The following is a 20,755-nucleotide window of genomic DNA, read 5'->3' on the forward strand; positions in this document are numbered from 1 at the left end:
TCATAAACCTTAAATCTTATTATGCAACAGAGACTCCGAGCTAGTGATGGGTCGTACTCATTGCCATGTCACCCAGCTTAAGGGAACATTTTTTAATGAAGATTTAACATTTCATAAATATCAGCATGAGGAGTTCGAGGCAAGTTCATCCTCTGTGCCACGAGCCAGCAGTGGCTTTGCTTCTCCTGCCTGGGTTTCTGTGCTAACTTGGAAAATGCAGAGACGGCGCTGCAGTCAGTAAATCCAACAGATGGTAATTGAGATCCCGAATTAGGCTTTGCTTTATTTGTTGTTTAGTTTGCTGCTTGTTAGAAAACACCCTGATGGGAGCAGAAAAGCTCCTCTCTGCTGTGGTCACCCCTCTCCTCCTCCCCAGGCCCTGGCCATCCCCAAAGCCAGCTGTGCTGGGTGGGAGCCTCTCCCTGCTCTGCTGGGCAGAGCCACGCACTCATTAATGCACTTCGGGCAGCAAGGGCTTTCAAAGGAAATAAAATATCCAGAATGGGCTTTGCAGTGTTATTAAGGATTTGTATCTGCTCCTTACCTCTAAGAGAACATGGAGTAAATCAAGCGAACAAGCGCTGGGGCTGACACGGTGCAAGGTGAGCTGAGCTGCCCCTGCTGCTGCTGCCAGGGAGCTGAGCACCCGTGTGCCAAGCAGGGATAAGGTTCCCTTTGGATCTCAGTTTTCCAGGGAAAGGGGGAGCCCGCTGTTCAATGCACCCCGGCCCGTGGTGAAGTCAGGAGTGTGCCTGAAGCTCAGCAGAGCAATAAATGGCATGGGGTTGAGGAAACCTTGTCTGACACCTAAGGAAGGTGCTCCAAAATCTAATCTACTCATAGTTTAGCAAATTAATGGCCATGAAAAGGGGGACAGTGGTTGGTCTGTGTGTGGGGGGAGAGGAGCTGCCATGGGCTCATGGAGATGTCAGGAGGAGCATTTCAAAGATCCAGGCACGAACCAGTTTGGGAATTCTGCGGCCCGCTGGGAGGACTCCCTTGTGGCACGGTGTCTCTGGTGGAATTGCTCTCCCTTTTTTATTTTCCTCTATAGAAGTACACAAAGTTTAATCCAGGCTATGTAATCTCAAAAGCCAGAGCCTAACAAGTGGGCCACTTGGGAGCACAAGGGCTGGAATTTCTCACTCCACTGGAACGCCAGTAGTGACGTGACAGAGCCTGGCGGGTGATGCATTGGGAAATGAATGGCTGCACTGGATTTTATCCTTTGCTTATCTCCCTGGCAGGGACCCCGCACTGGGGGGGGCTTCGGGGAGGGCTGGGAGCAAGGGAAATCATCCTGGTTTAAGCTGGAATTCCATCAGCCAGGCTCGGCACGCAGCAGCCCCAGGTGGTGAACGCTCTGGAGGAGCCACTTCACCTTCCCATGGGTGGTTTTGGATTTGGTACTGACCTACTGGGAGCCCTACAGTTAATTGTCTGTCTACTACCCCAAATTTTAAAAAGTAATAATAATGAAAGAGGCATCTTTTCTGTTTGGCTCAGAAGTGCTGTGCTGCTCCAGGATGGGAATTCCACAGGTCCTATTCAGAGCAGGCTCCAGGCAGAAGAAACCCTGGGTCTTGTTTTACTGTAGGATGCCACTTTTGGATCCTTTATGATCCATGGGGGACTGAGCTTCTTCCTGCGGTGCCAGGGAGAAAATTCAGTAGATATGACACAATTTGGTGCTGCTGCTGCTCGACCTTGGCCACAGCAGCCAGTGTTTGACAGGGCGCTGGGCTGAAGTCTATTGAGGTTAAAATACATCAGCTTTAATCAATAATTTTGTAATAGAAAATCTTGTGTGCTTGATAAATCATCCCCAGTGCAATTAGTGGCCACCTTTGAAGTGCAGTTGAAGTTAATCTGTAGCGAATTTAGCCGGTAACTTTTAATAGTCTTTTCCATCAGGAGAATTATTTTCCATGGGAAAATGCTCCTCAGAATGCTCATCATGCTGTTTTATTTAGGGAGAAATTCTTCTCTCTGGGGGTGGGGAGGCACAGGTTGTCCAGAGAAGCTGTGGCTGCCCCATCCCTGGAAGTAACCAGGAGCTTGGAGCAGCCTGGATGGTAGAAAGTATCCCTGCACATGGCAGGGAGTTGGAACAACTTTGGTACGCTCCCAAGCCCTGCCACAGCCAATTATCCATGTTTGATTCCCTCTCTCCCAGCGGAAGCTGAGGGACAGAGCTCTGGCAGTTGTAATTAGACTTTGCTCCCCGCAAGATGCAGACAAGTTGCAGAGCTTGAAGTGGGGTTTCAGCACGTGCTCTCCAGTGCATGAGATCTTCCAGCCCAGGATGGTGTCCTGTGCATTTTAATCCCTCAACAGGTGAAACACTGCCAGGGCTGAGGGTAACTTGCCTCTCCAGCAGCAGTTGCAGGCTGTTACCCATTAGTGGAACAACTGCTAACAGTGAGGCAGCGTGCCTTGGACTGACACACTACTGTCAGTATTTTCATGCTGATTCTCTCCCCAAATGCTTTTAAAGTAAATACATAATTACAGTGATGTTTTTTCTCCCTCTCTCCTCTCTGAAATAGAAGGCTGCCAGAGGAGCAGAGGAGTGTTTCCTTGCAGCAGATGTTGGTGTGCATCTGGCTCCATGTGAGCTTGAGAAGCACGGTGGGTTAGGAGTTGCCAGAGAGTGCAAAATGGATCTGCAGGTCTATAAACCTGAGCTGTTTAAAAATAATAAACTCACGCAGCTGGGGCCTTTGGGAGCATTTCCTGATGGTTAAAAGAGCCCAGAACTCTGTGTCCTGACCCTGACTGGGGTGTCAGCTGCCCACAGCGTGGCTGGTGCCACCAGCTCTCCCCCAGGCACTGTGTGCTGGGCAGCAGCTTGCCTGGTGCAGAGCCTCCCGCAGGAGGGGATGGCTGCACAGGACTGGGGCTTTGCAGCCTGGATGCCTCTTCTGTTACCTGGATAACCTCCCTGTGCTCCTGAGCATCCTCCCAGCCCATGGGATCAGCAGTGGAAAGGTGCCCCCCAGGCAAGGCCCTCCTGCTACTATGACTTGAATTATGCAGCAAAACAAAGACCCGTTTTTGGTTTAATTTTCCTCCTGTATTGTCTGTTATTGTACAAAAGGCTTCAATTTCAAATTACAGGAGTGATAGCCAGTTAATGTGGTACAGTGGGAGGCCGGAGTTGCTGTTGCTATGGCAATGGAGTTCGGCTCATTTGTTTTGTAGATGAGTAATTACTACGCAATTAGAGTAGGCTAAAAATAAAGGGGCCTTTTGTTCCCTCTTACTCATTAATATTAATAAAAGACCTGTCCTGGCTGTGGTAAACAATTAATGCAGATGTGGTTGCCCATGGTAGAATTAACAGCAGCTCTCGTGCTCCTCGGCCTGAGGTGAAGGCACTGGCATCACCTGGCTCAGCTCTTCCTTCATTTTAAATGGAAAAATGGTTACAGAGGGGTCTGTGATAGCCCAGCCTCGGAGCTTTAGCCCTTATTTGCCAGTTGGATGGGTGGTAATGAGTGTTAAAGCTCTGTGTGCAGGGACAGGCAGCGGGAGCAGCGCTGGGGTCGGCGCCCGCAGCCGCCGAGGGCTCCGGCAGGACCCCGGCAGCAGCAGCTCCTGCTGCTGACAGATCCTCGTTCATCCCCCTGGAAAAATGCCAGGGCTGGAGCAAGAAACTGCCCAAAAACCTGAGCCCAGGCAAGGACAAGCAGGGTGCTGCTGAAATGACTCCAGCACGGTATGTTACAAACACAGATCGACAAAATAGAGTGTGAGGAGCAGTCCCAAGCATTTGATGTGAAGTACAAAGATGACAGTACCTTTAGCCTGGAGATGAGGATGAAATTCTTCCCTGTGAGGGTGGGCAGGCCCTGGCACAGGGTGCCCAGAGAAGCTGTGGCTCCCCCTGGATCCCTGGAAGTGTCCAAGGCCAGGCTGGACAGGGCTTTGAGCTCCCTGGAATAGTGGAAGGTGTCCCTGCCCATGGCAGGGGGTGGCACTGGATGGGCTTTAAGGTCTCATCCAAACCTTCTGTGATTCTGTGAGGTACGTAAACATTAATTACATCACATTTTAAATTAGCTGTAAAGCCAGTTAAATTGGCAGGAACCACTTAGGAAATTGACTTAATAGGCCAGCATTAATCTGCCTCTTTGGTTTATTTGTGAGGTCCAGCTGAGCTGGTCAACATTCCATGCCTGCAGGGAGGGACAGGGGAGCAGCACAGAGCTGGGACTGGGGCAGGGGCTGATGAGTGGTCACCTGCTCCCTGCATCGTCCCTGGGCTGCTTGGCACCCCTGGAAAACACCATCAGGAAGGCAGGACCTCTCCAAAGGGCAAATACCCCAGCCCAGAGCCCTGAATCCTCTGCTGGGGGGGGTTGGATGCACGGAACCGCATCCCTCCCAAACTGTTTAACTAATGGAGGGAATCGTAGCAGAGCCTTTGTAAGGTCGACATTTGTTTGTTGTTAAGGATCTAATTAGAAACATGAGAGGAAGCTGAATGGCTGCTTGCTCGGCTAATTAGCGACATGCACGAAGACCACTTTGAACTTCAAGGACACAAAGCTATTAGCGCTTACATCAAAAATGGATTAAACTTCTGTGCTTTTATAATGATTAAAGATGAGCCGCTGGAGAGGAAATCCTTTTGTGAGGCTGTGACAAGAGCTGGCTCCCTGGCTGCAGCTCCTGCAAGCCAAGCTTTGTGTGGCCTCCGTGTCGCGCTCGGCCCCGCGCGAGCGACACCGCTAACACACGCTATGGAAAATGGGATTAGGCAATAAATATTGATCGCTGGCAAAAAGTTACAGCTGAGCTGCAAAGTGCAATTGTTTGTCCTGCTGCATAACTGCAGGAATTAGAGCAGCTGGGCTCGAACGCGCTGAATTTTGTGTCTTCTGCAGATTGGTGCACATCAGCAGCTTCCAGATGGGGTGGATGCCTTGGATGTGTTAAGTGCAGTACTTAGCAGAAGCAGGGCCTCACATGCAGCAGTGGGTTTGTGGAACACCTGCACCAGGTGGATTTTTGTCTTGCCTAAGCTTGTGGAAGCTGCCCAGCTCTTGCTGGTGGCTCATCTCAGGTAGTTCAGCAGTTGGTTTGTGTCGTGCTGGGCTGGAGGAGCAGCGTGGTGGGAGGACACCGAGGCTGCAGCAGGAGCAGTTGCCGCGGGATCCCAGGTGCCATTATCACCCCATGGTGCCCAGCTCCAGGAAGGTGGGCAGCGCTCAGCCCTCCCTCCTGGTTCCCACTCACTTCCAGCCGTAATTGCAGAGCTCACCACCCACTGCTTGCTGTCATTACCCTGCGATATTTTGATGTGTGAAGCCGTTTCCGAAGGGGCTGCAGCCGCAGAACAACCTTTGAAAGTGTGACTGCAGCTAGAAAATAACGTACAAATAGTACCTTGTTAGGGCAGATCTCGGTGTGCCTCAGCCTCATCACCACTTATTTTGCTGATGAGCCCGACAGTTGTTGTATTTTCCTTTTTCCCTGCAGGGCCAGAGTAGCTGCAGGGGAGGGATAACCCGGGGCAGCCTGGCTGCTCCCCATTACGGAGCGTGTCGGGGTGACAGGGAAGGCACAGCTCTCGCCTTTGATTTTCCAGTCAGGACTGAGCCAGCTGTCATCTGGAGCTCTTCACACTTGCAGAGGAGCCGTGTCTGCCACGGGGTTCTTAGAGAGAGAGTTTGCTTTTCAAGTCTGCTTGGGAAGAGCAGGAGCAGAGGGATGCAGGTCCCCATGAGAGATGTACAACATGGCAGCTCTCGTCGTGACGCCGGCCTTATTTGTTTTTCTGGTTTGTCTCCCACTTTCGCTTCCAGCGAGTTGGGAGCTGTTTGTACCTTGTTATTCTGCAGAATATCTGTGTGTTTCCAGCTCATTATTTCTGAGACGTCTGTGAGCTGGAGCATTGATCCGAGTTCGAGGTGTGCCACACGCTGCCTCCCACAGAACCCGCGCCCTGAAAGCTCAGGCACAAGGAAGCGATGCTTCCATGGCTCAACCTGACCACAAAGGAAGGGTTTGGAGCTCTGCGAGGTGATTGGTACAGAAAAAAAGAGCCTGAATATCAGCTTTTATTTCTCAGTGCTGTGCCAGTGCACTCCTGCAGCCTGAATAGGCCACTGAGAACCAGGAGCACCGATGTCTTATTTCAGACTGGCATTAATTTGTACATCCAGTCCCGGGTAAATGACATTCTGGTTGTTAGCAGCTCTGAAAAGCAAGGTACAAACTCCCATTAACTTCAGCCCTGACTGCACAAAGAATTAGCTCTGGCCAAGCGATCTGTAACACGGGTGCAGCGCTGCTAATTATATTTATGAGGCTGTGAGCACTAATGATGTAAGATCTGCATGCGGTGCTGAAGTTGTGCTGGTTATTTAAAGTGCCAGCGTCACGCTGGCCGTGCTGCTCTGTCAGCCATGCGTGTGACAGCGTGGCCGTCAGCGCTCCCCTCTGGGACACTCGGCTCCCCAGGGAAGGGGGGACTGTCCCCTGCCACTCGCTGTGGCTTCGCTCTGTGTCCTCTGCAGAGGCTGTGCTTGGGTGGGTGCAGAGGCAGCTCAGCAGGATGGAATGCTTGGGGACAGGTGAGACACCTTCCGTGACATTCCTCTCTGAAAATCCAGCAGTAAATGGACCCAAGTGACTCAAATTCATTTATTTATAGAATCCTAGAGCAGGGTGGCTTCGAAGGGACTCAAAGACTCTCAAACCCAACCCCATATTGTGGGCAGGGACACCTTCCACTGCACCAGGTTGCTCCAACCTGGCTGTGAAATGAAATGCCACCAGGCTGTGGGACAGTGTCCTGTCCCAGCTGGGCTGCTCAGTGCCATGCCCTGTGCCCCCGTGCCCTGCCTGCTCCCATCCCTGCCAGCAGCATTCAGGGTTATTATATCATTTACTCCTTCGAGCTGGAAGATGATGTTTGCAGCATGTTCTATGAATTTTTCATAAAGATAGAAAAACAGACTAATCTTGTGAGCTTTGAGTCTTGGTGGTGGGTAATGGCTTTGATTTAAAGCATTTTGTCTTAATGATAGTTATATTGAAAATTTCCTGCTGCTTTCAAGCACGTTTAGTTATTATCATAAACATTGATGGTAGAAATGCCTGCCAAATTGTGCGTGGCTGTTTATGGCAGATGAGAGAGTCATCCAGAAATTATAGCACTGGATCAACAAGTTGTGAAGAAACCTGTTTGTGCAGGAATGCACCCTGAGGGCAGTGGGACAAGGCAGGAACAAGGAGGGTCTTGAAGGAGAAAAGAGCTGGAGATGACCAGCTCTGGTTGTAGGATATGCTTGACAGGAGGTGAAAAATGAATTTCTGATGAGAATCATAGAGTCATTTATTTGGAAAAGACTTCTGAAATCAGTGAATCTTACTTTAACCCCACACTGCCAAGCTCCCCAGTCCCTGCAGAGCTGCTGGCCCCCATGCATGGCTGCCCAGGGACAAGGAATATCCTGCCTCTGCTCCAAGAGGGAATCCAGGGAATTGTGGTGGTTTCTTTCCCTCGTGAGGATTTCCTCACCTGAGCACTGTGGCAGGGAAGGCAGACACACATTCTGCACTGTTCCTCACCTGGACTTTTTTTAAATTTTAAAATAGTTGTATTTGTTATGAGTCCCCTGCAGAGGTGTTCAAGTCTTTGGGCTTTGGTGCTGTAGGAGAGGGAAGGGTGTCACCAAGGCTCCAGGTGGGCTGTGTGCAGGGACAGTGATCCCCACGCAGTGTCTGTCTCAGTCCTCTGTCCAGATTGCCCCTGCTTTGTTTCCTTTGCAATACAGCATATTTTAATGGGTTTTTTTGTCATCAGATCCCATTTACTGGTCCCTAAGGGCCAGACTGTCATCCCAGCACCGTGTGAGTTCCCCTGTAGGACAGTGATGTCAAAATCCTCACGTCTCTTCTCCTTTTCCCTTCCTCTTCCACTTCATCGTTCATGGCTGAGCTGAGTTTATTTATTTGGGTGGGATTCCATCGTGGCTGAGCTGAGTTTATTTATTTGGGTGGGATTCCAGCATCCAGCTTGTTGTGCTTTGCCCGGGCCCAGCAGCCTTGGGGTCCTTGTTGGCAAATGCCAGCAGGAATCCTGACTTGGGAATTCCTCAAGAGCTCATGGAGGGAGAGTTTATCTTCCAGCAGTGCCCTTCCTGGTTGAGCCCAGCTGAAGGTGTGAGCAGGGTCTGTGTGAGCCTGGCAGTTTGCAGCAGAAGGCTCCAGGCACACCTCCCTGCCTCCTGCCCTGCCTCAGCCTGGCTGCCAGGCTGCTCTGGCTTCCAGCTCTTGGCTCCTTGACACAGAGCACTTGGCTGAAGGTGGAGGAGCATCTCACACCCTGCTAAATGGGGATAAAGGCTCTGCTGAAGGATGGGCTGAGATAAAGCCTCACTCACTGCCTGGAGAGGTCCAGCTCTTGCTGTGCCAGCCCTGCACAGCAGTTCCCAACTCCACCAGCACCAATACTGGCATTGAAAAATCCTGCTGGGGCTGCTTTATGAACCCACATTTTTTATATCACTCTGTGTCCTGTCTCCTGTTCCCTCACTGCTTCTCAGTGCTCCCCAAGCCCCTGTGGCACTGGGCAGAGTGGGCCTGAGGCTCCCCCAAGCCTGTCCCTCAGGCTTCACCTGCTGGTCAGAATTCACAGGCTCAGAGTCTTCTCTGTAAGAAAAACCACAGCAAATTCAAAGTGAAGCAAGCAAGACATTAGCCTGCCCTGTCCCATCACTGCCAGAGCTCCTGGCTGCTGGCCCTTGATCTCCATCAGCACAGGAAGGAGCTTCTGTAGTCCAGAGGATGGAGGATGGCTGGGGCTGAAGATAAAAGGTGCTTGGCTGTGACTTACAAGCACATCTAATCTTTTCCACATCTCTCCTGACCTTGATCTATCACAGGCCTTCCTGGGGACACGTGGGATTGTCAATTTTGCATAGAGGAAGCCTTTGAGCTGGAGGTGCTTAGGCACAGCCTCAGAGCTGAGAAGTTGCCTGCTGCAGGATGGCTTCCTGTGCACTTGGTTGGGAAATGGGACCTGAAATGAATGAGTCCTTTGCTGCCAGGACTTCCTGAGTGCTGGCAATTCTTGGAGGGGAGCAGATGGCCCTGGCAGCCCTCAGTCACTGCCGAGTCAGCCTGATGGATCCAGAGTCAGGGGATTCCTGGTCAGCTCAGCCCATGGCTCTGCTGGGACCAGGCAGCAGCTCAGGCTCTGCTCCTCTGCTGGCATCAGGTCACTCAGTGTTCCTGCCCTCCATGGGCAGCACAGTCCCCTGGCAGCTCTGCAGCAGCTTCCAAACACCTGCCCCAATTCCTGCTCTTGCCATGGGATGTTGGGGGCCAGGGGAAAGGCTCCAGTTCCTTCCAGCCTGCAAGGAATTCATTCATGTCAGTGCTCTGCAACTCCCACAGTTCACAGCAGCCTTGGGCAACTCCTGACAGCCTCCAGCAGCAGGAATTTTGTCATAAGGACACAGGTTTCCAGAAAGTGATAACTTTCTTTAGTGATGCAGTATCTGGAGTCTGGAGGATTGCAGGCATTTTCCCTTCTTCCTTTTAGGGCCAGGGTGCTCCAGGTTTGTGTTTCCAGGTGGTTCTTGCCAGAACACATCAGGATTTGCTTGCTGGGGAGGTGGTTCAGGGTCCCTTTGCTGCAGTGATGGTAAAGGCTCCTCTGGCTCCAGGTGAGCTCACCTGAGCTCCTGGAAGAAAACAAACACTTAGCAACTAACCATGGCTGAGCAAATCATTAAAATACAGCTTCCTGAGGCTGCTGAGCCTCCTGCTAATTATGGGAGCTTTCTGTTTCGTTTCTAGGGTCTGGAGCAAAGTGTTGGCTCTGGAAAAGCTTCCAGCTTTTTCTGTGGAGTTTTTCAGGCACCACATGGAGAGGTGCCAGGGCATCCCTGCCTGCACACAGCGCTTCCCAGGCAGTGGAGCAGCCTTTGGCATGCCTGTTCTGCCTCCTGTGAGCAGTGTGCAGAGCTGAGCCCCTGGTCAGCAGGTGAAAAATAACCTTCTCATTCCCCACCTGAATTACCAACCCACTGCCAGCTCTTCCTGCAGGTGTGAAAGCCTCACCTCCAGTCTTAGGAGATGGAAACGAGAGTGGCCGGGGTGGGATGTGGGCTCTGGGGGCACAGAGTCTCTCTGGCTCCTCAGGTGGTTGTTCTGGAGGTTTCTGGTGCTGCTGTGGGGTTTGCAGGAGAATTTTACTAACAGGATGCCCCAGCCAGGTCCTGCTGTCACTCGGGGCAGCCAACTGGGTTTTCTGTGTGACTTGGCAGGAAAATTCACATCCATTTTATTGAACCAAAGGGAAGAAAAGGGGGGAAAAGTGCTGGCTTGTAGTAATAAAGGGCTTTGGAACATCTCAGCTGGATATTTTTCTTCACGAGTGAGAAGGCCAAATGTTATCTTGACATTTAATCTTTAATAATAAAAAAAGGCTCTTTGTTTGCCAGCGAAGTCCAAAATCTGTTTACTCTCTCATGCCTTATTTCTTTGAACTTGCTAGCTTAGATGTCCTACTTACCCTCCCCTGCCACCAGAGCAGAGCTGTGGTGAATCATTTATTGTGCAGAGCTGCCTTCCCTGTCACCACAGAGCCACCAGCTGCCAGGTGTGCCATCCCTTTGAGAGCTGGCATCCCTCTGGGGGTGCTGCAGGGGAAGGGGCCAGGGCAGCAGGGGGGCAGCCTGTGCCCACCCCAGCGCTCTGGGGAGAGCCCAGGGCTGGCTCCAGGCTGGTCTGCAGGAGAGCCCTGTGGTCAGTGCCCGCAGCTGTGACCCTGGCACAGGTCACTGCAGGCCAGCAGGCTCCTACCCCAGTCGGAGGGAAAGGCTGCAGCACCTTGGGCAGCCTGAAGGGTGGGGATGGAGGGGATGGGCTCGGTGCCCGGGGGGTTTGGGGCAGGCTGGGCCACGTCCAGCCCTGCTGGCCATCGTGTCCTGGCGCTGCCCACGGTGGGGACACGGCGGGGGTGGGCAGAGCAGGCTCCCTGTGCCCCCAGGGACCTTGCAGGTACCACCCAGGTGTAGCTCCAGCTTCCTGCAGCCATCTCCATCCAGCTCCTCCCAGTCCGCTGACTTTTCTTTCGCATTGAAACTTCTTCCTCATAAATTCTACATCCAAGAGCAGCCGTGAGAAATGCCAGAAGCCTGATCATCTAACATGCTTTAATATCTAAATTTCTTCTTCAGTATCATTCTTATTTACATTGTTTTTCTTTCTCAAAAAAAAAAAAAAATTAAGGGAGGAAAAAAATTAAATTTTCTTTTACTTCCACATTAGGAGGTGAGTTGTCATCCACCCTCTGGAATTCTTTTTTTGCTTTTGATCTTTATTTATTTGTTTAATTTTGGTTGATATCCCAAGCATGGTTTTGGAGACGAAGGTAGGTCTTCGCTCTCCAAATCAAAAGGAAAAAAAAAAGCCTGAACAAAACAACACTCTCCTTGGTCATATTTAAAAGAGAAAAATCCAAACTGTTCCATTCCATATCATTTAAAGAAAAAAAAAATCAACTACTGAGCTATTTCTACAGCTTACTGATCTAAAAGGGCGGGTTTTTTCCAAAAGTATCGAATGGATCCAAAAACCGATTTTCCTAGACACGATTCAAGTTATTTGCTGTCAACATTTTAATATCAATATTACCACAATGTGTAGTCTCAAACTAGTTCCTTTGTAGTTTGCATGGGATGTGAATGCTGTCTCGGCGTGCCCAGACCTAGAGAACTTGTTACTACTGCATGAGCATCAAGTCAGATGTTGAAAAATACCTATTATATTTTGTGATAATTTGGTGAAAATGAGCACCTCCAGTCTCTGGTTGCAGTAGTGTGTTGAATGATTGTTCTTTTTTTTTTTCTTTTTTCTTTTTTTTTTATATATATCCATATATATATTTTTGGAGCTCTAAGCTTCGTAGTAGTCCGGGCTGACTCTTCTCCAGTACTTGCTCTCCTCTCGCATGGCCTTGGTTAAGTGTTAGAATTGGGCCTAGGCTGTTTATTCTGGTGTTTGGCTTTGTAATACCGGTGCATGCCCGGCGTCTGGCCTCATACCCAGCTTTATTCTCTGCACACCAGTCTTGAATAGCTACAGTGCTCAACCGAATTTTGGCGCACCCGCTTCCCCGGCAGGCTCCACCCCAGCGCGGCCCGGAGGCTTCCCCGGCGCCAACAGCCCCGGGCCCGTGGCGGATCTCTACGGCACGGCCAGCCAGGACTCCGCCGTGGGCAACTACATAAGCGCCGCCAGCCCGCAGCCGGGCTCGGGCTTCGGGCACGGCATCGCCGTAAGTACCCCGGGCTGGGGGCTGGGGGGGCTGGGGGGGCTGGGGGGGTGGGGACCCCGTGGGCAGGGGGGCTCCTCGCTGCCGTAACCTGCGAGCCGTGCCCGGCTGGATGGGGAGTGATCAGGGGTTGTCAGGGTGTTCCAGCTGGGACTGCAGGCTGGGAGAGCCTCCAGCCTTTGGCCAGTCAGCCTTTGGTAGCCAGACCGGATCACTAATTGCCATTTTAATTGTATTTTCGTGGGGGCACTGGCATAAACCATGACAGCCGTGTTTCCAGGGATGGGGACTCCACCACTGCCCTGGGCAGCCCATTCCCGTGATTAATCACTCCTACCCTGGAGAAATTCTAAGATTAATCACTCTTGCACTGAAGAAATTTTGTCCTCATACCCAACCGAACACCTCTTGGTGCAGACACTCCTTTGGAGCCGTCTGCAGCCCGACATGAGCTGTCTCAAAGAGAAATATTTAATAAATTTGGGATTTAAATCCCTACTTGTCCGCATGGGCTTTACATCAGCCCAGCTACCCTTCCTGGCTGCTGCCCCTCTTGGCAGGCACAGCAGCAGTCCCTGCTCCCACTGAACGGGCAAGATCAGCTCATTAACTTCATTAATTTGGCCGGTGGGACCCCCAGCAGGGGGACAGGACGTGTCCTGCTGCTCCTGCCCTGTTTGCTGCCATTTGGGGTCACTCCCAGCTGGTGCTGGGGTCACTCCAGCCCCCCAGAGCCGCAGGTTGGAGCGAGGGGCCCCTCTGAGCCAGGGGTGCCCGGGAGATGCCACCTAACACCTAACGCGGGGCTGTGATGGCACTAATGAGGGCAGAGATGGCTTAACGAGGCTGCACGTGGCTGTGTCACCTGTGTGTGAGCATGAATGGGGCTGGCCTGCCCCTGGCACCCCCAGCACAGGCTGCAAGGAGGCTCCTGCCCTTCGGGGGCACAACCAGGAGCTGGTTGGATCTCCTGCACAGTGAGGAAGTGCAGAGGCTCCCCCGAGGGTCCCTCTAACCCAGAGGAGAGCTTCCCTCCCTGATGGAATTGGCTGGGGGGAGCAGGAGTGTGGTGCAGACAAACCTCCTGGAACTGTTATTTTTATTGGAAAAGAGGCAAACAGAGCCTCTGCCTGGCTTTGTGCCCGTGTGCTCAGTTCCCATCCCGGGCCTGCCCCTCCCGTGGTCACACCGTGGACTTGACGATCCCTGTGGATCAATTACAGCACAAACATGGAACATTACTGCTCTGCAAGGAGCTACATCAGTTCAAACTGCCACCTCTCACCACTTACAACACCTCTTATTTCCATTTTTCACCTAAAAACCCGTTTGTGCTTGAAAACCTGGGCACTTTTGTCTCTGCAACATCTCGATTTTTCAAATGGAAGGACACCCGGTCCAAGCCTGGGTATCCAGATTTGTCTGCACTAACACTTCCCAAAGAACCATTTTATAATTGACTTGCAGATTGGTAGCCTCTTAATTCCCCCAATAACTGCAAAGAATCCCATAGCTTTTATTACATTTATTTAACACTCTCCATTTACTAACCCTGGTTTAAAAATAAAGAAGGGAGAACCCCAAAGCTTATTTTTGCACTTGGGGGAATGAGAAGATGATGGTCTTGGAAAGGTGACCACAGGGCTGAGCACACCTGGTGACCAGAACAGCTCTTGGAATCCCTATTCATGCTGGCAACACAGTCTCTCAAGTCCTTTGATAATTTCTTGGCAAAAATTAATAATCAGCTGTTCCCGTGTATAGAGCACTGATGAACTTAACAATTGTACAATTTTAGGGACCTTTGATTGCAACGGCTTTTACAAATGGATACCATTGAAACGTTACACTTGGTTGGTTGCCATCTCACTTGGAGGTATTACAGTATATCCCATTTGTACTTTGTGCTGAACTACCATCTCCCCTATATTTACTTTAAGTGAACAATTTTTTATCTTCATTTCGTCTTTCCTTGGCCTTTAATCATTCCTTTCTGTGATTTGTGTCACTCAAATCAACCTCACGGGCTGGAAACTGGAAGACAGATCCAAAGCTAAACCAAAAGTCACTTTTTCACCTTCATGATGCTTCGTGCAATAATTTGAAGGGGCAGAAAACCCAGGAGGCTTTGGGGAATCACCCCCAGTGCCAGCAGCCAGAATCCCAGTGGGATCAGAGATCTGCTTTAAAAATAGCTGAGCCCCACTGCTTTATTACTGAGAAACCATCATTCTTAATTAAGTGCTGTACCAAATATTACAGCTAAAAGATAACATTGTAACTTGTAACCATAGAGCAATTATCAAGATTAAAAAAAAATTAAACCTGAGCAAATTAAATTAAAGGCATTACCTGAGCACCGCAGCCCTGGATCGCTGCCAGTTTCCTACCCTTTGAACTAAGCTCCAGTTAATTAAATGTTTAATTTTTATTTTTTATTATTATTTGGCCTTTGGCATATTCATCTTTGCAAACAAATATTCCTAACACTCGGAATGGCATAGATTAGAAAAGGCAGTGAAAAGCAGAAGTTACCCCAATGAAATGGCATGGGGTATGCCATTTATTTTTTGGTCATATTTAAAAGAGAAAAATCCAAACTGTTCCATTCCATATCATTTAAAGAAAAAAAAAAATCAACTACTGAGCTATTTCTACAGCTTACTGTAGAAGAGAGCTCTGAGCCTGGACAGGCAGATGGAATGGATGTGACAGATTTTATTTCCCTGCCTCTTGCCCGGCGTTACATGATCAATGTCACATCATTTACATTCAAAAATCAGTCTCTGTAATTAGAATTAAAGTTAGTCAAGGGGCTGGGAACTGTGGGAAATGTTTGGAGACTTTACACTACATAAAAATAGATTTATACCTAAACACCAGTGGATAAAGGGGGTTTCTATTTACTCTCCCTCTCCACACACACCCCCAAGATTACCTGAAATTGTTCTGTCAATTGATTTGCTCCACCAAGGAGTGTTTTTTATGGGAAAGAAAAAAGTGCCATAAGCACTCTTGCTTAATCCCAGCTCTTACTTGCACGTAGCAGGGCCTGTTCTGGCATCAATTTGTCAGAATCCTTCACGTTTCTGGGCCGTCAGCCTCTGGAATAGTGAGGTGGTACCCAGGCCAGCTGGAGCCCGGGCAGAGCACCATCACTCAGGCTGAATATTTGTATTTCTTCTACACTGCAGAGCCCTGCCAGGCTGGTGGTGCCATCACTCCTCAGTGCACAGCCCATGGCTGCAGCCATCGCTCACTGGCCAGCGCTGAGACTCAAACCATTAACCACTCCAAAACAAAGTGCTCTTAATGTTGCTCATTACTAATTAAAATAGATTTTGAGAGGAGGAAATGAGCCTTATTATTAATTCCTGGAGGAGCACTGGCTTTGAAACGCTGGGGGCAGCGGCTGCTCCTGCGTCCCCGGGGCAGGGTTTGGCAGAGAGCAGTTCCACATCCCTGCAGGATGCTGCTGGGACCTCACCCCAGCACAGCTGTTTGGGGATGGGCTTTGGAGTCATCAGGGAGCATCCTGGCCTGCCCGGGTCCCCGTGAGCGGCTGCCTGCAGAGGCAGTGCCCTGAATATTTGTATTTCTTCTACACATCATGTATCTCAGCTTTAGGCAGGGATGGAGCGTTGGAGGCTGAAGCTCCTGTATAAAATAAAATCCTGGCTGCCTCAGTGTGCCCAGGTAAAACCTGGCACCTTCCAGGTACTTCAGAGCAAACCCATTTTACCAAAGCTGTGTGAATTCATGGCAAAACAGACGCCTGAGGAGCCATTTTTGTCCTGGCCATACATAAATCACATTTTATGTTCCTAAACTGGAAATCAGAGCAGGGAATACACGAGACCCCCCCCCCCCTCCCATGGGGGTATCCTGGGAACACCTCAGCATTCCAGCCCTCTGCATCCTCCCTCGGGGTGGATGGGGCAGGCTGTGGCTGCAGTGTTTGCAGACACTTTGGGGTTTTTTGGTTAAAAATCCTAACTCACCTCAATTAACTGTCCCTCTCCCGTGTCCTGCCCGCCTTCTCCCCACGCAGAGTCTCTCTGGATGTCCGGGCAAGACAGGGCGAAGTTTCTGAAGGGGCCCACGGTTGGGTGATCTCATCAGACTTTGAGCACTACATCATCACCACCATCACCATCACCATCATCACCGCCGACGCAGACGGGAGGTGGCACCAGAAGGACTTGGGTTGTTTAAAATCTCTCTCATCATCTCATGAATCTGCTGTACTATAAAAACAACAGCTTTTAAAAGTATGTATATAAAACCCATTTCTGGTTGGTTTTATTTTCTCTGGTGGGTTCCCCCCCTCTTTTTAAGCCTCTCCACACCCACATCTTTTCGGAGCCCTTTTGACATAGTCTCGTAGCCACCTAGTCGCAATTCTTTGTGTATGTAGCGAGAGCCTAACCATAGTGTAACTGTTATATTAAGGGGTTTCTTTTGCTTCTTCTTTCCCACCGCCCCTCCTCCTCCTCCTCCTCCTCCTCCTCCTCCTCCTCTGTTTTACGTAGTTGTTGTTGCTTAAAGGATGCTGAGATGGTGACAGGAGCCTGGGGCGGCGGGCAGGGCTCGGGGAGGGGGGAGCAGCAGGTTCTCTGGCCCTTCTTTTCCTTTGTGGCGTTTCTTGGTTACTCTAATTCTCTCTATTTTCGGCAATAAGGCGAGGGCGACAAACTTTTTGCGCGTCCTTTTTCTATATAAGTGCTTTTTTTTTTTTTTTTGTTGAAAGAGGTGATATAAGGTTTTTTGAAATTGTGAATTCTGAAAAAAAAAAAAAAGAAAAAAATAATAAAGTGCTGTAAATACAATTCCATTAACTACATAGAAACTATTAAGAAAGAGAAATACAAAGCTATTTTTGTGATGGAGTCAGCCTAAGGCAGTTTCTCTATGGAAATGGATGAGAGGAGAGGAGGGAGTTGTGGCTTTGGGAGCGCTGCCGGGGGGGCTGTGCTGCTCTGGGACCCTCCCAGCTCACACCAGCAGCTCCCAGCTTACAAAGGAACAGTCTCGTGGGATGTTTATTTTCATTTAAAACCTGCTTTTCCCAAAACTGATCAAGAAGCTACGATTTTTCCTACTTAGCGCATTTACGGTTCAAAGCACACCTTTATTTTGGGTTTCTTTTGGATTTTGTTGGGGTTTTTTTTTTTTTTTTTTATTTAGTCATTGTTTTAAACTAGATCAACTTGCTGTCCAGTCATTTCAGCTGCTCTGGGCACCCCGTGTGGGCAGAGCAGCGTCCAGCTTGCATGGTTTCCTTTATTATCCATCACCTTCTGTATTGTCAAATTAGAAAGCAACTTTGGTTGGTTTTGATTTCTTTTTTTTTTTCTTTTTTTTTTCTTTTTTTTTTTTTTTTTTTGGGAATACCTCAGTGCTACAAGTTTCACCCTAGAAGCAACGGAAGATTTTAATTTATTGTAGTTGTAAACAGAATTTAAAAGAAATAAAGTATAAAACATCATTGCACTGTGACTGGTAGGGGAAAAACTGACAGTTTCCTATTTGCACATGTTTAATATTTGGCTGTTATATATATGGTCCTCTGTTGGGGGAGGAAACTTATGAAGGATATTTTTTAATTTAATTTTTTTAATATTGGTAAATAGGCCTGCAACAGCAAACTAGAAGTACAACATGGTAGGTGGCATTAAGAACATACTGTAGTGTGGATATATTTCTTCTTTTTTTAACGTAATATTGACAAGTTTTATTAATATTTTTTTAAATTGTTACGTTTATAAATTTGGTACTTTAGGTACAGCCAGTATAAGACACTGAATGCGACATTTGTTAAAAAGAGCTGCTGCACTCCTATTTTTGTAAATTTTACTAACAAGTAGACTAATGTAGACATTCAATAGACAAGGTAGAGCAAGGCATCTTTAACAAAACAAGGCACCATACTGCTAACCGAAAGGAGAAACCTTGTTTTTTCTTGTTTTTAAAAAAAAGAATCATGCTTTTTATGTAATATTTTAGGTTTTTTTCTTATTTCAGAACAACCAGGTTTAAGCAAAATGCTGGACGCTTTTTAAATATTGAGACTTGATCAAGTAATAAAAGAAATAAAACCGAATTCTTTAAAAAATAAAAAGGTAAAAAAAAAAAAAAAACTACTACGAACCAAATTCCCTGCGATTCAGTGTGCTGCCAGGGAATTTTTTATTGCTATTTTGTCAATGTTGATGATGTACTGTACTACCAGTTGGTTTTCCTCTCCATTCCCTGTCACCTCATAGAATATTCTTTGTTGATCATTGTTGTATGTTAATAGTGTATAAATGGCTTATCTTGTAAGAGTGCTGTCCTGATGGTAGTGTAGTGAATTTTCCCCCCCTTTTCTCTCTTCCTCTCCTAGTACATATTGGTAGGTGTATCGTAATTAAGGTTAAAAATTTAGATGTAGTTATTCAGATTTAGGACCAGTAAGGATAGAACTTTCTCTTATTTAAGAAAAAAAAAAAAAAGCTAATAATTTTGGGAAGGTTTTCCTCTTTCGTTTTTTTCTTCTCTCTTTTTTCTTTCTGTGCTTTTTTTTTCCTCTTGTTTATTATTTTTCTTTTGTTGATCTGATGCGGTTTCAACTAACCAAAGGTCTCACAATGTTAAAAATGCTGGCAAACTCTTAAGGCATTTGTAGATCCCCACCCATGACTTTGGAAAGGGGATGTGCCATACTACCTTAAATGCTAATGCTAGATATGCAAAACTGGATTTTTTTAATTTATTTTTTAAAAGAGGGAGGCACGGTATATTAAAACGATTTTACTAAGAGAAAAAAAAAAAAAACATATTTTTTTAAGAATGCTCAGAAGAAATTGCTAATCTGTGTGAATATGTTTTAGATGTTTATATACCTTTTGAGAAGTCCCAGTGGCCCATAGCACAAATGTCGTGGAATCCAAGATGTTTTGATGTGGCTACCTAGACTAAGGTTCACGTTAGTCCCCCACTCATCTAGAAATCAATTTTGAAAGACTTTTTTTTTTTTTTCTTTTTTCCTTTTTCTTCGTTTGTTTGGGGGTTTTTTGTAAATTTTTCAGCACAAAGGTTCAGCTCCACCTTTGTTTTACTCAAGCCCAGGAGGGAGCCAGGGATGGTGGGGACTGGTTTGGGTTGGAAGGACCAGTGCCACCCCTGCCATGGCAGGGTCACCTCCCGCTGTCCCCAGTGTCCAGCCTGGCCTGGGACCCTCTCAGGACAGCCTCCCTGAGGGACAGGGCCTTTGGCCTCCAGATCTGCAGCTGGGGTGACCAACAGGAGCCATTTCCACCACCCTGGGTGACCTGCGGGACATCCCCAGGAGCCACAAGTGCTTGGGAGCCTCCCCCTTGAGCTCACCCGAGGCCCTCGGGATCGGCTTGGTTAAGGCAAAGCCTGATCTGTCCTTTGGGGTTTTTATTTTTTCTTACACTTCATAAATGTTCATTTTGAGTTGAATTTGTAGCTTGGACTTTAAGGTAGCATGGCTCTCTTTGCTGTAAGTTGATTTATTTTTTTTTTTCCATTGTACAGCAGCGTCTGCTGGTGAATGTCACACATCTTGCTAGGCTTAGTTAAATCATCGGGTAATTGTGGGTGATAACGACCTGAAAGGTGTTGGGATTTCTTTTCTTCCTGCTTTCATCTGTAGTGTGAATGAGGGCTAGCGACTCCAGCCACACGTCCCCTCCTGTTTCGTTTCTGCCATTCACTCAATGCAACATAATCAATAATAAAGCAATATAGTTTACTACATTTTTACTGAAGGCCAGCCATGGTTCTGTATGATATTGCATATGAAACTGTTTACAAAAACAAAAAAAAAACCACAAAAAAAAAAAAAAAAAAAGAAAAAAAAAGAGAACCAACACTAACTCATAGCTGTCTTTTACGCTATGGCGATGTCTCTTGGGTGGAATCTTCTGAATTCTTTTTTTTAGTGGTTTGGTTTGTTTTTTTCAAAGCGACACGGTTGAGAGAGAGGGAGAGAAGTGAGGTTAGTGTTAGAAGAGCCAGGATGCCTCGCAGACACACGGGCACAGACACTGTAGAGTTTCCTACGTACAGAATCCAGCCGGCCCCGCGCGAACACTACGTGAGGAGATTCTGTAAGCTAAGCAATACTTTAATACTGTAATTAAATTACCAAAAAAAACCACAATAATAATAAATAATAATAATAATAATTTTTAAAAAGGAAAAAAAAAAAAAAAAAACCATAGTCTGAGAAAGCAAATCCTCGTGGTGGGTTGTCAGCTCCCCCCCAGCAGTCCGACCGTGTTGTGTGGAGAGCTCGGTGTCCGAGCAGGGCCCGGTGGCCAGCGGGGTCACCCCGGCCCAGGGGGGTCACCCTGGGGCCCAGAGGGGTCAGCCCAGGCCAGCAGGGTCCCCCAGCCCCGGGCTCCTCTGTCGCGTGACCCTCGTAGGTAGCACCCCCGTCATTCT

At 48.3% G+C, this 20,755-nt stretch overlaps 2 protein-coding genes across 9 annotated transcripts in view; one reads left to right on the forward strand and one right to left on the reverse strand.

Annotated features, from left to right (window-relative positions):
• Positions 1-20,174, forward strand: part of MSI2 (musashi RNA binding protein 2) — a 201,133-nt gene extending 180,959 nt beyond the window's left edge. For 4 of the 8 annotated variants that reach the window (XM_050981603.1, XM_050981605.1, XM_050981607.1 and 1 more), the window contains 3 exons: positions 12,096-12,304; positions 14,100-14,177; positions 16,353-20,174. In XM_050981603.1, the coding sequence (XP_050837560.1) occupies positions 12,096-12,304; positions 14,100-14,141 (251 nt within the window). In that variant the 3' untranslated portion in view covers positions 14,142-14,177; positions 16,353-20,174. The remainder of the gene's footprint in view (positions 1-12,095; positions 12,305-14,099; positions 14,178-16,352) is intronic. The other 4 variants (XM_050981606.1, XM_050981608.1, XM_050981610.1 and 1 more) reach the window with 2 other exon arrangements.
• Positions 16,945-20,755, reverse strand: part of MRPS23 (mitochondrial ribosomal protein S23) — a 29,131-nt gene continuing 25,320 nt past the window's right edge. Inside the window, exon 6 of the mRNA XM_050981614.1 lies at positions 16,945-17,083. The gene's annotated coding sequence lies outside the window, so the exon portion shown is untranslated. The remainder of the gene's footprint in view (positions 17,084-20,755) is intronic.

This window comes from Serinus canaria, chromosome 19, assembly GCF_022539315.1.
Source record: "Serinus canaria isolate serCan28SL12 chromosome 19, serCan2020, whole genome shotgun sequence".
Lineage (NCBI taxonomy): Eukaryota > Metazoa > Chordata > Aves > Passeriformes > Fringillidae > Serinus > Serinus canaria.